The sequence below is a fragment of the Ambystoma mexicanum genome, chromosome 6q (genome assembly GCF_040938575.1).
Source record: "Ambystoma mexicanum isolate Mex_15411 chromosome 6q, UKY_AmexF1_1, whole genome shotgun sequence".
NCBI classification, from domain to species: domain Eukaryota; kingdom Metazoa; phylum Chordata; class Amphibia; order Caudata; family Ambystomatidae; genus Ambystoma; species Ambystoma mexicanum.
The window spans coordinates 76,457,876-76,475,793 of NC_090937.1; the positions used below are offsets into that span (position 1 = coordinate 76,457,876).

At 48.2% G+C, this 17,918-nt stretch overlaps 1 protein-coding gene across 4 annotated transcripts in view; it reads right to left on the reverse strand.

The window, feature by feature from the left end:
* CENPC (centromere protein C) overlaps positions 1–17,918 on the reverse strand; it is a 1,963,500-nt gene that overhangs the window by 301,368 nt on the left and 1,644,214 nt on the right. For all 4 annotated transcript variants that reach the window (XM_069630493.1, XM_069630492.1, XM_069630490.1 and 1 more), the window contains one exon: positions 16,073–16,144. In XM_069630493.1, coding sequence (XP_069486594.1) covers positions 16,073–16,144 — 72 coding nt within the window. The remainder of the gene's footprint in view (positions 1–16,072; positions 16,145–17,918) is intronic.

The following is a 17,918-nucleotide window of genomic DNA, read 5'->3' on the forward strand; positions in this document are numbered from 1 at the left end:
TGGGGATTGCCCCATTTGTTGAACATGTTGGCGACTTGGTCTTGCCGAAGCTCCTATTCGTGGCAAGAGCATAGCTCCCTGCTGAGAGAGTTGGCAACAGTGTTCTTTACTCCTGCCAGGTGGAATTGAATGAGGAACATCCCCTGGGCAGCGGCCCAGTGCCACAAGTCCTGCGTCAAGGATCTGGTGCCCTGTTTCTTTATGTAAAACATTGTGGTGGTATTGTCAGTGAAGACCCTCATGACCTTGCCCTTGAGGGATGGCAGAAACGACTTGAGGGTTCAAAACACTGCCTGTAGTTCCCGTAGGTTTATGTGTAGTGTCTTCTCTTCCAGCAGCCACAGGCCACTGGCGTGAAGGCGGTCGGTGTGGGCTCCCCATCCTTCCAGAGACGCATCTGTCGTGACGTCTCCTGCTATGGGGACTCTGGCAATCTGTGCCCCCAGCGATATTGGAGCGTACGGCCCACCATCCGATTGCTCGTCAGAACTCCTCGTCAAGCGCGATCCTGTCCTGGAAGTTTCCGGACACCTTGACCCAACGGGCGTCTAGTAACCCCTGTTGAGGCCGCACCCGTAACCTGCATAGCCGAATCAGGTAAATGCATGCAAACATCACGCCGATCAGCAACTTGATGGTCCTCACTGTGGCGATCCTAAGTGCCAACAGCCTTTGCACCTTTCCCAAGATGGCCAATATCCTTTCCCTCCACGTTGACGCCAGGCATGATACAGTGTTTTGCTTGGATCCCAGGAACAGACCGTCCGGCGATGGGAGTTAATCCAGGTTTTTAGAGTTCACTGAGAACCCCAGATCCGTTAGAAGGATGGTCCACTTCATGTGTTCGACGGCGGTGTCCCTTGACTTGGCCTGGATGAGCCAGTCATCCAGATTGGGGTAAACGTGGATCCCTTGCAGTTGCTGATGGACCGCCACCGGCGCCAAGCACTTGGTGAAGACTCTGGGTGCCAACTTCAGCCCAAATTGAATGGCCTTGAACTGATAATGCGTCCCCTGAACGATGGAGCACAGAAACTTGATGTGTCCTTTGTGTATGGGGATGTGGAAGTACGCATCCTCCAGATCCAACAACGACAAACAATCCCTCTCGTCCAGCTGGCAGAGCACGTGCTGCAGAGTGACCATCCAGAACTTCTGGGACTTTATGTATTTGTTGAGCCATCGTAGGTCGACAATCTGCCTCCAGCACCCGGTCTTCTTTCTTACAAGGAAGTACCTTGAGTATACTCCGTAGCCTCGGAGTCTCCGGGGAACAAGCTCTATCGCTCCCTTTTGTAACATGGCCCGAACCTCCAGCAGCAGCTGAGGGATGTGGATTTCCTGCCGCGCTACTGGTGGTATTCGCAGACACTTTGGTTGGAATTCTAAGGTGTGTCCATGGGCGAGAGCGTCCAGCACCCATCCGTCGGTTGAGATGATCTCCCACACGCAGATGAAGTTTGCCAGCCGGCTACCCATCCGGGTGCACGGGTGGGGGCACAACGTCCTGGCCGGTTCAATCTTGCTCAGAGGTTAATGGGCCGTCTTGCGGTTCTTGATAACGACGTCCACCCCCAAAGGACTTGGAGCGACCCCGGTTGGCTTTCTGGGTCGAGGAACAGGAAGGCTGGCGGTAAGAGGATGAGCCCCCCCCCCCCCCGAATCCCTTCAACGAGCGGATAGCCTTTCCTCCTGAGGAACGAAAGGATGGTCGTTGTTGCTGTAGGGTGCGTAGGGCACGTGCCATTTCTGTGTCCGTCTTGATGGCCTGGAGGGATTCATCCACAGCCTTCCCGAACAGGTTATCCCTGCCAAAAGGCATGTCCAAAACGCTTGTCTGGACCTCCTGTCTAAAGTTGGTGGCCTTGAGCCAGCCACGACGGCGCAGACAAACTCCACTTCCCATCTGGCGGAAACCTGTGTCTGCAATGTCCAGGGCCACTTTGATGGTGTGGTCCGATGCCATCTCTCCTTCTTGAAGGATCTCCAAAGCCTCAACCCGCTTGTCATCGGGGAGGAAGTCCAGTAGCAGAGCTAGCTTAAACCAAAGCTCCCGGTCGTATCTGGACAGTGGTCGCCGCAGAGTAGAAAACCTTAATATCCATCGAATCCAACTTCTTCCCCTCGTTGTCTAGAGGGGTGCAGGAAGACTAGCTCGACGATTTCTTCCTGGCAGCCGCCGAGTCCGGCGACGGTTTTAGACAATAAGCACTTGGGTGCAGAGTCCGGCACCCTGTACTGCTTCTCCAGCCGTTCTCTCTTCACTGGGGCCGTTGAGGGGTTCTTCAGCAGAGCCAGTCCTTCGTCCCAAACATCGTCCAGGAGCGGGACCGAAAGGATGATCTTCCTTTTTGGCACTGATATAGGAAGCCATTCTTCTTCCTTTCCTCCGGCGTGAGCTGGAAAGCTCTGATACTCGGGCAATCATCACGTGGAAAGATCCTACCTCATCCGGTGGAGAGTCTCTGGTCGGAGGTGACGGGAGGCCCTGCATTCATGCATCCCGCCGTCGTCATCCGTGCCCGTTGTCACTGTGTCCGACTGTCTCTGTTGGACGGTACAGGGGGGCGATGGGTGGCATGGAGGCGTAGGGTGCCTCCTCCTCTTCTTGGCCGGCGGTTCCCCTGGTGTCAATGCGGTGGCCGGTAGTGGTGCCGCAGGAGGAGAGGGCTGTTAGGCAGAAACCTGTGCAGTTCCCTTAGGGACCACTGCAAAAGATTTAAGACTACAGGTGTTTGGCAGTAAACCCACTTGGTAGCAGTCTGTACCACACACATTCACTTGGTAGCTGTGGCTGAGCAGTCAGACTTCCCTCAAGAAGAGTTAGGCAGTATATAGAGTATACACAATAGGTACAGAGATACAGTAGCACAAGCAAACACTGACCAGAGCTTTGGTGTAAAAGGATATAGTTATTTATTTAAAGACACACTTGTAGATTACACTAGCACAAAGAGGTAAGTAAATTCAGCACAGAGTCACTATTGTATATATACAACCCTAATTACTTATTAGACAAGTCTTAATGAGAAACACCACTTATTTTCAGACAGAGGTGAGCGCTTAACATAAGATGGCACTCTAATAAGTTATTAAAAAGGGAGGGAAAAGGCAGAGTTATGGAAGCACACAAATGTCAATACTTTTAAAAGTACCGCAGTAAAGCGGGATATGCAGAGTTCTACTGGAGAGCAAGGAAGTCAATTGCAAGGCCCACTCTTGGAGAGAGCAAGCAGAAGGGGTCCAGGTTCACACAGTGGGGTTATGCCCAAAGAGTCTTGTAGATAGTTTGCACACAAAGAATGAAATTAAAGTCAGGAAAAGTTAGCTAGGTTGTCCCAGGCCAGCCCAGGTTAGAAAGTCGAGGCTTTACTGTCATCCCGAACGATCTGTCGCAAGGGAAGCCAGGCGGGACACAGTACCTTAAGTGGGAAGGAAGCTCCAGCGGGGGCAGTTGTTCCTGGCAGCAGGTGCAAGTCAGTGTTTCGTCCAGAGGAAGAGGAGGTCTCGCCATGGAGGAAAGATGAAGGTCGTTGCACTGCCAGGGAAGAAACCAGCCATGGAGTTCTTCGGTTAAAAGGTACTACCCTTCTATTGGAGGTAGTGGTAAACCGTGGTATTCCGGTTGCCGGGGTGCTTGGCACAGGCAAGGCGGCTACGAGATGCTCCAGGAAGGTGAAAAGAAGGCAAATCTGGTTATCCCCACCAGTCAAAGGAAGGAGACTCTCCGGACTGGAGATCTCCTCTGTCGTCGGGAAAAGTGGTGAGACGGTTCAGCAGGGCTCCACCGGTGGTGTTGTCGTTGCAGGTCGGCTCAGCTTCTCCCTCCTCGGATTCTTAGGTCTGTGGCGACTTCTCAAGTTCCAGTCCCCAAAGCCCTGCTTTTATGCAGCAAACCCCCATTCATTCAGTCTAGCTGTCAATCAAACATGCTAAGTGGTGAGCCGGCCGGCTCACCACTTGGGCCAATCACACAAGAGTGCGACTTGAGTTGCCAAGGCAACTCAGTCCAGGGTGCCTAAACCCCCTCCCCCACCCCCTGTGGTACCCAGACAGAGTGGCACCACTTTTGGAGGCTTCTGTGGAGAAGCCCACCAAAAAGTGGAACAAAGGGCTCAACTCAAAGGGAGTCACAGAAGAGAACACAAACGCCATTTTAGAATCGAGTTCTGGCAAAAAATACCAACCGGTGAATTAATATTAAACAAATAAACCGGCGGTATGTTTGAGGCTATAGGAATTAAATAATTAAAGTTGGTAGCCTCGAACAATGGGAAAATCCCATAGAGATATATTCGGGTCGAATATAAAAAGTAGTATCCAATGCCACCAGCCAAAACTCGATCAGGGCGGACGGAGAATTGCCCCCTCGAACAACAGACCCCGGGGCAATCGAATTGCCCCGACCAGTACGTCCACAGGATGATGGTTTGTACTGGTTTCTGTTCATAATTTGGGACTAGTAAAGCCAATGGTGACTTTACATACCCTGGGAGACAGTAGTGAGTCCCAGGATATGGAGTCTATGTTTGGGGGTCGCTACGACACCCCTGGGTTACGGCACGGAGGGTGCTGTGTAACCCACATCAAAAACACATGAGATCCTATGTAGTAAAAGACCCCATAGCCCATAAAACACATGGAAAGACAAAGGAACACCTCAAATCATGTCTAAGAGTAGGAGTAAAAGAGTCTCACTCTTAGCAGGAGAAAAAAATAAACCCCAAAAATCCAGCAAAGCTGCTGGGGGACTCACTAGGTTTGGGAAATTAGCCTTTACAGAGAATTCTCCCTAACAAGGGCGGTGGTGTCGCCGGCATCCTCCTCTGTATCTTGGACACCAGTGTGTGAAGGGTTAAGAGGATGTCCAGTGAGAGGTCACTAGGTGGTATCTGGGGTGCAAGGTTCCAGGCCCTCGTCCTAGGGCCCCTCGTTGCCTTCATAGATGGTAACCCTGTTGTCTTTGCTTCTGTCGTAGGGCGAGTCCCCGGCGTTTCCGTCGACATCAACTTCCTCGACAGAAATGATCTCATCCTCATCAGCCGAAGAAATGTCTGTACCCTGGGGGCATTCAACGCCCCCCAAACCCCTTCTTCAGGTCCAGAGGGGTCGGTCTTGGGCTGAGGTCCAGCATCCTCTTATCCAGGGTTTTTTCTCAGCTGGTTTGCTTGAAGCCTCCCTCCTGGGAGGAAGCGACACTGTGGCTGTCGTCGGGGCACGCTGCGAGTCCACCTCAATAGCCTTCGAAAGCAAAGCCACCACCACCTCGAGAGAGGGCAACGGTTTTGGCTGGTGCACTTGGGCCTTCACGGAAAGGCTGGCTCCCTTGTCCGGTTGGTCCTTTTCCTTCCTGGCCGTGTCGGACCCCTTGTCTACCTTGGCCTTCTTCGTCACGTGGCCTTCTCTGGATTCTCTCTCAACTTACCCGGGGTATGATATTTTATTTATATCACGATCATACACAGCGCGACCAAGCAAAGGAAGGGGAACAAGGGAGAACAAAAATAATGATCTTACTAGGCCCAGTGACATTAAGAACACGCGAGTGCATGGAAAAGGGGGAAAGTGGGTGGAAAGGGGAGAAGTGGAAAGTGCGGAACAGAGGAGAGAACAGAATAAATAATAAGTGAAAAAATAAATAAATAAATGCAGTGAAAAGTGGTAGTGCAGCCAGCAAGTGGCAAGTTCATGATTAGTCAGATACGGTAGATTCCTTAAGTGCAGAAGAAGAATGGGGGACTGTAAGGGTACAGATACAGATCCTATTGCCAGAAGTGGCCCGGAGGCAGAGCAGGAGGGAGGCAGGCAGGCAGGGTGAGCAGGTACCTGGGCCAGAGGGACAGAGGATGACCAGGTGCATGGTGCAGAGAGAGAGAAGCATATCAGCAGGGGAGAAGAGGGGCAAAGGCAGAAGCGAAGAGGAAGGTCTTAAGGTGCTTCTGGAAACGGAGATGGTTCTCATCGAGTTTAAGGTGGCCGGGAGGCTGTTCCAAAGGGAGGCCATAGCTGAAGACAGATCTGCTCCCAGCTCGTTTCTTTGAAAAACTAGCGACCTTGGGGGAGTTAGAAGTAGAGGAGCGAAGAGCTCAAGGGGATTATTTACGGAGGGATAGTTGATGGTATTTTGGACCCAGGCCCCAGAAAGCCTTGTGGATGAAGCAGAGGGTTTTAAATGTAATCCTTGCATCCACTGGGAGCCAATGAAGGGGTTTCAGAGCTGGAGATATACGATCCCAGGGCTTGAGGCCAAGGACAAGTCTCGCGGGGCTGTTCTGGATTAGTTGTAAAGGCCGAAGAGTGGAGGAAGGTAGATTTAGAAAGAGGCTGTTGCAGTAGTCCAACCTAGAGAGAACCAGAGCTTGGGAGACAGTGAACGTCTGAGGGAAGGAGAGGAAAGTCAGAGTATCTCAAAGGAGGTGCCGTAAGAAGTTTGACTTTTTAGAGATGTCAGAGATGTGTGCAGAGAAGGAAAGTGTGGAGTCAAAGATGACCCCGAGATTCTTAGCCTCGCAAGTAGAGGTAGGAGGGGGGCCAGGGGAGGCCGGCCAGAGAGTGAGGGGAAAGGATGGTAAGGTGTACCAATGAGGAGGATCTCTGTCTTGTTGGCATTTAGACAAAGATCATTGGCGGCACACCAATTTTGAATGGCGATTAGGCAATTGGAGATGAGGGAAGGCGAGGAGGTGCCTGAGCGAAGCCTGAAAATGAGTTGGGTGTCATCGGCATAGCACTGGAAGTTTGAGCAGAAAATGGAAATGTAGTAGGCGAGACTTGCCAGGTATTGGTTGAAAAGCCAGGGCAAGAGGTTAGACCCCTGGCGAACACCACAGGTAGAGAGGGAGATAGAGGATAGGAAGGACCCAAGTTTTAACTGGGAGGGTCGATCAGAATGGAAAGAGGTCAGCAAGGCCAGAGCCTGATTAGTGATACCCAGGTTATCATGGAGACGGTTGAGCAGGATGGTATGGATGACTGTGTCGAAAGCAGGGAGAGATCAAGTAGGATGAGGACGGAGTTAATCTTAGAGTTGAGGTTATAGAGCAGGTCTTCACGGATGTTCAGGAGAGCAGTTTCTGTGCTTCTGGCAGTTCTGAATCCAGATTGGTGGTCATGGAGAGAGCCAACAGAGTCAGAATGAAGGTTAAGCTGGGAGATGGCCAGCTTTTCCAGGAGCTTCCCCAAAAAAGGGAGTAATGGAAAATGGGCAGTAGTTAGCGAGACAAGAGGGATCAGCTGTGGGTTTATTGAGGAGAGGATGCACAAGGAAGTGCTTCAGGGGGGCGGGGGTGGCTGGGAAAGATCTACAGGCAAATGAATGGTTACAGAAATCGGCAATGGCCAGAGCAAGGGTATCGATGTGGTCCTTAATTGTTTTAGAGGAACAGGGATAGACCTGTTTTGATGAGGCTTACACATAGAATAGACTTGTCTAGCAACCTCATCAAGGGAGAAAAGTGGAAAGGAGGAGAAAGAGGGAGGGGGAGGGGTGTTGGCTGAAGAAGGGTCAGCAAGCCGTGATGGAGAGGCGAGGGAAGGGGGAGCGGAGGAGAGGGTGGACAAGATGTCCTATGTTTTGGAATTAAAGTGAGAGGCAAGGGCATTGCAAAAATCCTGGGAGTGAGAGAAGGAGTGGCCAGCTCCTTGCAGATTTTAAGGAGTTCGGCCAAGTTTTTAGATGCCGCAGAGACGCAGGCTTGATTGTGGGCTCTCTTCTTGGAGCGGACAGAGAGACGATATTGGCTTTGGAGCAGGCAGCAGGCCAGTTTGTCAGAGAATGAGCAGGAAGCCCTCCATTTCCTCTCAGCCGCCCTACGCTTGCGTTTAGGTGTAGCTAGATCAGAGTCATACCAGGAATTACACTTGGCTTTGGACTTCAAACCGATCCTCACGACAGGGGCAAGAACATCAAGAGTAGCAGAAATAGAGGGGTAGAGCAGGGACAGGGCTGTGTCAGGGTGCGAGTCAGCCTGAGGTGGTGGAGGAGGGGAGAAGGTGGCAGCGAAAGCCTCTATTGACACACGCTTCATGGGCCGGATGTCCAAGAAGGTGGGTGGCAATCTTGGGGAATGCTTGGCTTGGGGGAGGAGATGGACAGATGAGAGGAGGAAGTGATCATTCCAGGAGAGAGGAGTGGTGAGGGGAGTAGAGAGGGGGAGGCCAGAGGAGATCGAGACCTCAAGTGTGTGACCAGCAGAGTGAGTCGGGCTGGAGGGGAGGATAGAGAGGGAGTCGCAGAGGTCACGAAAGAGCGCAGATGAGGAACAGGGAGAATCAAGATGGATGTTGAGATCACCAAGAAGGAGGAGTTGAGTAGTTAAGGCCAGGAAGGAGGAGTAGGAGAGGTCTGCCCACTCGGGAGAAAAGAGGTATTCTGACCAGGGGGCCGGTAGAGAGTCGCAATAGTGAGAGAGTGGCCGGGTGGGGGGGAAGAGAGAGAGAGAGAGAGAGAGAGAGAGAGAGAGAGAGAGAGAGAGAGAGAGAGAGAGAGAGAGAGAGAGAGAGAGAGAGAGAGAGAGAGAGACTTCAGAAAATGCATTTGAAAGAAAAGTAAGTCTGAGTGGGGATGATAGAGGCAGGTATCCACTCTGGGAAGATCAGGGCTACACCTCCTCCAGACCGGTTGGATCTGGGGGAGGAGAGGATCTTGTAGCCATCAAAGAGGAGAGTGTCAAAACAAGTGACAGAGCTGGCCGTGAACCAAGTCTCGGTAAGACCGAGGACATCAAGGTCAAGTTTTAAGGCTGGTAGAAGGATACCAGCCTTAAAAACCTTCTGGGGAGGGGTACAAATCAGGGGTATGCCCTGCGGAGGTGTGGAGGGAGCTTGAGATGAGGCAGGGGCAGAGAGAAAGGAGGGCAAGGTAGCCAAGGGAGGAGAGTAGGGGACAGCTGCAGATGAGAGGAAGTTGATGAGGCAAGGGAACCGTCTATCAAAGAGGAGGAGATTGGCCTGAGTGCCATGCACCATGACAGTGCCATTCAAGTAGACATTAATGATGACTGAGGAGGAGTCAAAGAAAGCCATGAGGACTTCCCAGCGGGTGCCACCATTAATGGGAGAGGAGGCGACAGGACCAAGCACAGAGATCATATGAGGGATCCATAGATCAGGTGAAGCAACGAAAAAGAGAATGTCAATGAGGGTTTGTCTGGCAGAGGCACTGGAATAGGTATCAGAGATGGGGAGACGTGGATTGGAAGTCAAGATATGCTTTTTGAATTTCTTCTTTCCAGACTTAGTGAGAAGGGAAGGATAGTTAATAGAAAAGCAGTTAGAGAAGACAGGAGAAACAGATAACGCAATGAGCAAGTAAAGAGAGAATGGTAGTAGGTGGAATATGCAAGAAAAGCAGTAAGGAAAAGTCGCTGGGCTAGCAGGTTACAATTAAGGCCAAATGTAATGTGATAGACAACCCAAATTTCAATTACAAAACACACCCAAATTTGACCATGTGGTAGTTGACTTCCTCTTGGACGACGATCCACAGTGGTGGCTGGACATCGATGCCGATGACGTTCTCGCCTTGACTGTCGCGGGACCCGCAACGGTGGCAACCCAGACGGAAGCGGACTTGCAGTGCTTGGCCTTGTGTTTGGCCCCCACGGGTGGTGCGCCCTCAAAGGACTTAGAAGCCCGCTCAGGCTTTCCGGATCCGGGAGAGGCATGCCCCTGGGTGGCAACCGTGGTAGAGGCCTTGGACGCAAGCCACGCTTCCAACCGTTGGCGTTGATCCTTCAACGTGCGCTTCGAGAAACCACAGCAAAACTCACAATCCTCCTCCTTATGCATCGGGTGCAAGCAGTACAGGCACTGGGAATGCTTGTCGTCTATGTACACATTTCGCAAACCGTAGTCGGAGCAAAGCTTGAAGAGGGAAGTGCCGTCCTCCTTCTCGTCTGACATGATCCACGTGGTGTAGGCCTGAAGAATCTTCTGGAAGCCTCCAAGAAGAACACTCGATGAAAACAGTCCTTCAGGGGCGCTGAAAAAGCCGAAAAACAGGTCCCTGTTAGTCGGAAAGATGATCGATGGAGCACAAGTGCTCGAATGACCGAAAAATAGAGTTTAACTCTCAAAAAGCGAAAAATGCATCAAAAAGCTCGAAGAGCGAAGTACGAGGACTCCCAAAACATGAACGTGCTGTAAAAATCAGAAGATGGCTGCCATAGGAGGGGCTTAGGTAGAGGGCAGTCATTGGCTGGGGCAGTATGACCCAGGGCTCAGTGACTGGTTTATGGGAGAAAGAAACGAAACTGAAACTGTTTTTTCTATTATAGAGGATTCCCAGCCTGACGACGGAGAATATTCATGATCATGAATCCATCCCAGACCCCATGCTGGAGAAGTGCAGCGTCATCTTGACAGAAACATAACACTGCAAAAAATAAACACATTATTTCTCTGCAGTTGTAGTTCACAGCAGGCCAATACACAGCAGAAATGGGTGAGATCCGTTAAGCTGTCGAGTAAGTGCAGCATCACTTAAACAGCAACCTATGCATTTGTAAAAAATAACAATTTCTTCTAGCCCACAGCACAAAACAGAAAACAGGATCTGGTGTCCAAAAGGCATTTGTTGGATGAACACCATTTAACCATAGCACTGCTACTGTGCAATCATCCATGCTTTACACTCCATCATGTAGAAACATCTTAAAGATTGCATATCTCGCAAAGACTGCCTTTACAGGTTTGTCTGTAACTAAGGACTTGGCTCACGGAAAGCCTTTCTGTTATCAACCACCTTCTTAGGGAAATATGTAAATATTGTAATTGGCATATTCCTGAACAACGCCTTACCCCTTCTCTTTAGCTGCTTTCAAGATCTTGTCTTTTAAACTGACCTTGTCAAGGACCAGCATTATCTGATATGACCCACCTTGAGTAGTGTTGCCAACTCTAAATGCAAAATCCAAATCCACCAAACTGATAACTCCCTGGCCATACATACAGACAGTATGTGGACCAGAAGTTCATTCATGTTGCATATCTCGCATTTCATATTTTCTTCCAGGCTAATAACTCGTTAATGATGATCTCTGCTTTTAATCCCCAGCTCCATGTTGCTTGTTAACAACGTATTCAATTCACTTTCACCTTGGTATAAGCTCTGAAACTTCCTGTAATTTCTGTCGTCATGTCCACAGCATCCTTTTCCACCTTGGATATTCTTGCTTCCAAGTGACTCACTTTTGAATAAAGGCTTGACGAGGTGTTCTTGACCTCACCAACATCCTGTGCCACAATCAGATGAGAATATATGTCATTTGTTCCAGGGACATCCTCCTCCATGCTCACTTGCTTAGGTTTCTTAGGGGTATGGTTTTCCAGATCAATCAACTATTAAGGCTCATGCTATCCTTGGATTATCAGTATCCAGGAAGCAGGAGTAGCAGGCTTAAATTGCTGCTTCTTCAGGCAACATTCAGTAATCTTGGCTTGGGATTACTAGAAGAGTGAGAGCCCTTTCTTATGCTGCTTCTTTTTACATGTCCTTCTCCAAAGAGCTTATCTCCTCTGAATGGTCTTATAGAGATCAGGATCTCTTGGATCCAATCCCATCTTGAGTGGCACACTGAGGAATTGTCCTACAGTGCATGCATTGGAAGTAACTACAATGCTGTGTCATGTTCTGCCCCAAGCCAGTAAATACACCTTATGGGTGAGAAACCCAAGGGTTTTCTCCCTCCCAAACCCCTTGGATCCTCAGTGCAGGTGGTCAGGGAAAGGCCATCGCTCTTGGATCCCGACCCTGGGGGTGCAGAAGTGAGGGAGGATCACCTGGGTGGAGGGAGTGGGGTGCCCTGGGGCAAGACATGGTATACCCCTTTCCCTATTAATGACCAACCCAACCCTTCCCCCCAACCTTCATGGACTGTTATAAAGCCAGTTCCCCTCATTTCTCCACATTACACTTGACAGTACTTGGACGAAGAAGAGGCAACTAAGAACAATATTTACCACTCTGGTACTGGGCTGAGGAAGATGCCTCCTAAGAGCTGTGAATGTTAGGCATGTCCTGTTGATTGTGGTCAGGAAGGGCTGATTGGACATCCACACCTGCAACCTGTCAAGCGGCTGCAGGTGTATAAAAGTAGACTAGCCCAGCAGGATACATTTTCGTTCTAGAGGAATACTTTGTATCAGCGTGGTTGCATGCTTAAGGAAACACGTTTTCTAAGGTCTCTGAGGGCAGGATATTTCGTATAAAGCAAACTAAAAGGAATATTAAACAGCAGGTTGAATTGAAAGTGTGTTATTGGTACAACCCTTGTATATTGAATACAAAACTGAATAAAACTTTACACATAAGCATACATGTTCAATATTAGTTCAGAAGTGAACGAAACATTAAATACAAGTAAAACCGTTGTATGCTGAATTCTAAAGTGAATGGAACTTTAACAGTGAACCCAAAGAGAGGCATATTGAATACCAAATTGTGTTAAAACTACATGCAACAGAAATATATATTGAAAGCAGAATTAACTGAAACCCTGAAGTTTAATACAACACAGGCAAGCTATTCACATTAAAACCAACAATAAAAAGAGGGCACAAGCGTGATAAAGAACCCTAAGAAGTCAAAGCATATTTTTGTGATACTGAAATTAAGTCTTGGGGAAGGGACCCTGAGACTTGAAGATGGAGTCTCAAGCTACTTTTGTATTTGGAACTGTCTTACTTGCAACTTGGGGAAGGGAACCGCGAGTATTGGCTAAATATGTATTATCCTGAACTTAAGGTAATTTGAGACTTTTTGTTGGAACTGTTTTATGCTTGGGGAAGGTAGCTGAGGCAAACTGTGAGCTGGAAGAAGCTCAAATCTCTATGTTGGACACTGTTTCTTTTGGTTGCTGACATCACTACACATTGTATAGATTAATTGTGAGGGCAAGTATAGGTTTCGGACATAGACATATTCTTAAGTTGAACTCCTTTACTCAGACGTTCCTTAGTTTCATTTAGGCAGGGAAATCCCACCTTAGCATAAGGCAAGTTAGGGCTTTTCTAGCTTCTCAACGAACATGATTGGCCCAAAGCAACTCCCTTTTCCAACGTGGGAGATTAAACATCCCAGAGCTGAGATGCATCAAGAGAACGATCCTCAAAGGAGGAAACCGGCAAGCTCTGCAGCGCCGAACGTGACGAGAGCAAGCATGAGGGAAGCAGAAAGAAGAGGAGAAGAACGCAATGAGGTAATAAAAGCAAGGACAGCTCGCGTTGCTGCCGTCTGGAACTTCCTGGCATACTGAGCACTGAAAACCGTCCCGGAAAGAGGACATAATGCTGGGAATACGCAGACATCAGGAAATACGCTGCAGACCGCAATAAAGCCCTGAACCTGACAAGAGGCTCCAGAGATGCAGCAGCTGCTTGGGAAATGCTGGTACCTACCATAAGATAGCAAACAGGTATGCGGGGTACCCGAGTGGTGCTGGAGATCCGGGGGACGAAAGGGGTGAAGAAAGAAGCCGCATTAAGAGGGTCTGGAACCCTGGGAACAAAGTGCAACGCTGGGACACGCACTCATTTGAGAAACAGAAGCCAATCAGAATATTGGGAGTCTGGGACCTTCACCCAAAAAAAGACATTGAGACAGTTGCTTGGCAGGAGAGTAAATCAAGTAATTGGGATTGGTAGAAGAGAATAACAAGCCTGTTTTGAATATTGCAATTCTGGGACCCACACCCAAACAAGAAGTACATGAAAAGGTAACTGCTGTGCAGATGCAGTCGAACATACCGCATCCAAAAGTTTGCATGGACTAAAAATCTGAAAAATGCTCCCACCAAAGGTTTGAACCACCAAAAGTTCAAACCTTTGGTGGTATCATTATAGGTAAGTATAACAGAAAGACTGCGGGGGTGTCCCCCGCAACACCCCGCTCACTATACTGTGTCGAATAGTGAGCGGGGAGTTGCAGGGGACACCCCCGCAGCATACCCACGAAAAAAATGAAGACAAAAAAATGGGGGCTGTGGGAGTGTCCCCCGCAACACCCCGCTCACTATACTTTACAGTAAAGGAAACCCCTGCAGCCCCCGTAACAAAAAAAAATGAAAAAAGAAGGACCCTGCGGCGCCGGTTCCCGATCCCGGAAGTGAAAGGGAACTGGCGCCGCAGGAAACCAGCATGAAGAAGGTAAGTAGGGTATGTTTATGTTGGGGGTGTGGTGGGGGGGGTTTATGGGTGTGTTGTGGGTATGGGTGTGATTATGTATGTTTGTTTGCATGAGAAAGGTGCAAACTTTTGATAGTTCGCAACTTTCTCTTGTGAATGGTCGGGCCGCGGTAAATTCAGCCGCGGCCGGATCACTTGGATTCTGCTTTGCAGGAGAGTGAACCAGGTTGAATCTGGGACACGCACCCAAAAGTGGGACAGTCCAAGCGAGAACATTTGTTGGGCGAGGAAGAAACAAAACCATTTGGAATACTGCAAAACTGGGACCTGCACCCAAAATCAGTGAAGAATACCTTGTGCAAAAAGATCCTACACTTGGTCAAAAGGAATGTGCCAAGTTGGTGGGATAAATAAGAGAAGCATAACGAGTACATTCTTGTTAACGGTCTATTGAAATTTGGTTAAGCAAGTGCAGGTCTGACTGGTCCCAAAAGGGAGAGAAAACCCATAAGAAGGATTTTAGGGGAACAGACTATGGCTCTAAGCTTGAGGGTGTTCAACATTTCTTTATTGTTGCCCCTTCTGATCACTCAAGAGATTGGGAACGTTTCTGTTGGCTAGATCGATTAAGAGCAATACAAGGGGCCTCATTAGGACCCTGGCGGAGAGGGTATTACGCCAGCGTAGTGCATGGCGTACCTCTCCGCCATACTACGAGTTCCCGTAGCGCCATGGAGGTTTTCTCCGCCTGGTTTTACCAGCCGGAGAAAACCATGGCGCTACGGGACCTCGTTGTTAATTACGCCACCGTATTTTACGGTGGCGTAATTAACTCCTTCCCCACTCCCATTATACCCTATGGGGCAAAAATGGGAATGGGGAAGGGCAGAATGGGGATTGGGGATTTACCGCTCCGCCGAGGTCGGAATGGGGCGGTAAATCCGCCAACCCCCATGGCGCTATCGGCGGCTTTCCGCCATGCTTCGCGGTGCATTTAGCACCGCGAAGTCCGCCTGGGTCGTAATGAGGCCCAAGGACTCTAGGAGAATGGATTACGACCATAACCTCCAACTTTAACCTCTATTGTCACCAGTTTCGATTACCCAAAAGACTGGGAACTTTTCTGTTGGTGGGATTTACAAAGAACACTTTACATTAAGAAGAGATCATCCCTGCACAGTTAGTGTAAGTTAATAGTGTTAGGAAAATAAGTAGGCTTGATGGACATTCTGACCATTTCCTTAGTTTTCTTAGAGCCAGGGAACCCCTTCCTAGTTTTAGGGACAGAGTGGCATTTCACCAACCCTTTTTCATATAAAAAAAGGTTTCTATCTAAAAACATACCAGCATTGTGTCCTAGTCTTACTTCTGCACCCTCATAGCACCCAATGGCGCCAAGTGGAGTAGAAATGTGCGCGCTGTGGCTGAAAAAATAATTGTGAGGACAGCAGATGCTAGGATATTTATCTAAAAACTAAATCTGTAGGAGGAAGGACTCCTTTAGAAAACCATGCTCTGCAATGCATACATCATATGAAGCAACACATATGTGACAAACACCATTTACTCAAAAGAAGGTCAGTGAAAAATGTGGCAATTAATAAACATGTGAAGAATTAAAGCAATAATATTACCCCGTCTATGCATAGAGTGCTTAGAAAAGTAAAGGATGCAGAGTTAATCCAAACACCTTGTGTGGGAAGTATATAACCACTTTAGCATTGTTTAGTAGATTTTTCTTAGAGGCGAGCAGGGTAGGTCACAGGGCCTAAGCTCTGCACACACCCCTGTCCCCAATTTCTTTTTAAGGGACTTGCTTTGTCCTATCATTCAAGTGGACAGACATCCCAGACTTATGAAGGTTTGAGGAGTACACGCCACGCAAGAGAGCGTGTGTACGTTTCATTTAACATGCTAACGCATTATTCATTGCAAAAGGATTGCTTACCAATAAAACATTCTTTGCATTTTACCGGATCCACAACCGCAGTTGGCGCTGTAGCAACCACATCTTCTTTAGCTTGAAACAATATGGGATCATAAAAATAGAAATCAAATTATCCAAACAATGTTAAAAGAACAAGAGACATCATATTTACCGGTTACCTCTTCAACCCTGACTTTAGTGTCTCAGATACCTGTCCCTCTTATGAATATGGTTACATCCATCAGTATTGGAGAATGACAACACAAAATGTTGTCCTTTAAGTATTATTATGCTTCCATGGGATAAATATAATTACAACATTATCTTACATCTAAATTTAAAAGGCCTCACATGGATATATCACAAACGAATTGATGTGCAGTGTTAAGAAGTATTGTTTAAAAAAAAGGCTGTTAAAGGGGTTATCCCCCATTTGTGTACCCAGAAAAAACCACGCCACAGCACTGATGGTTTTACAAGGTTGTGAATGCCTACCAATGCAAAAGTACCAAGGCAGGAATATGGAAACATTATTCAATTATGTCGAAGCTAATTTCTACCGTCTTCAATGTAAACCATAGCTACAGAACACCAGTGATGTTTAGAAATTGAGTACAATATTTTTGTAGTATCGACAAAGCAGTACTATTCTGTCAAACTTAGCGTTAGTTTTATTACAATTCTTCATGACATTGGTTCAGGCAGACTCGTAAACTCCAACAACAATAAATTACTTACCGCCAGTAATATTCTTTCTGATGGATTCTGCCTTTCTTACAGATCCCTCGTTGTAGAATATTTCAGTTCATCTTTGAAAACGTTTTCCCCACTAAGGGTGCCAATGGTCACCACTCTGTGTCATTGACTCCCATGATCCGAACAAGATCTCCTTGGGCAGCGTGGATACAGACCACTGAGACAAGACCTCAGTTCCGCCTTTTTCTTTTGTGCCCAGCATTTGAAGGAAAGCACAAAATAATGGTGTACGCACTTTCTGCATCAGGCCAGGATGGGAAGACAAGGAATCTGTGGGAGGAAGGTCTAATCGATCAGAGAGAATATAAGCAAAGGTAAGAAATGTGCTCTTTTAAAGGAGTCCTTTCCACAGGTTTCTTATATAAGCACTACAGAAACTCAAGGAGCGCAGGTACATCATCTAAACCAGGACATGCTCGAGTATCACCCAAAGAAAATGGGCGCCCTGACTAGATAAAACTCCAAGCAATAGTGTTTGGCAAATGTGTGGAGGGATGCCGGATAGATGTCAAGAGCTGGGACAATGTTTCTTTAACGCAGATGTGGCAGTGAGGCCACTGGTGGAGTCGGCACTGAGAGTCAGGCATTTCTTTCCCAGCCGGATCATAACAATCAGAAATACAGAGAACAAGCCATCAGGAGAGGGTTGGCTAAGAAACAGATATGCAGTGGCCCAGTAAAAACAACAGTTTAACATTAAGAAGGCTTTGGTACCAAATCCTCTGATGTCCAATTCAGGGTAATGAGGATCATCCAAGGTTTAACCTAGTCAGCCTCGTGAGAACTAGAAGAATGATAGAAACTGGCAGCATAGTACAGTCTAAACATCCTCTCCAAAAGAAATGAGCCACTAATGCCCCCTTAGAGGAAATTCCCTCAAACAGAAGAGCATGCCTTTTCTGCTGTCTTGCGTTGTAAAAAGATTGGCTAATGGGGTTCCTTAAAGTTCCAAGAATGCCAAAGTCCCCATTAGTGAGCAACCAAGCCCTGCCTATTTAGAGCATCTACCATTCCCTGCTCTGAGCCTCATCACCCATTCTGACCCGGTGGGCTGCGGAAACCAAAATACTGTTCAACAGGACACAGAACAGGAGCTCCCTGGCCTGACTGC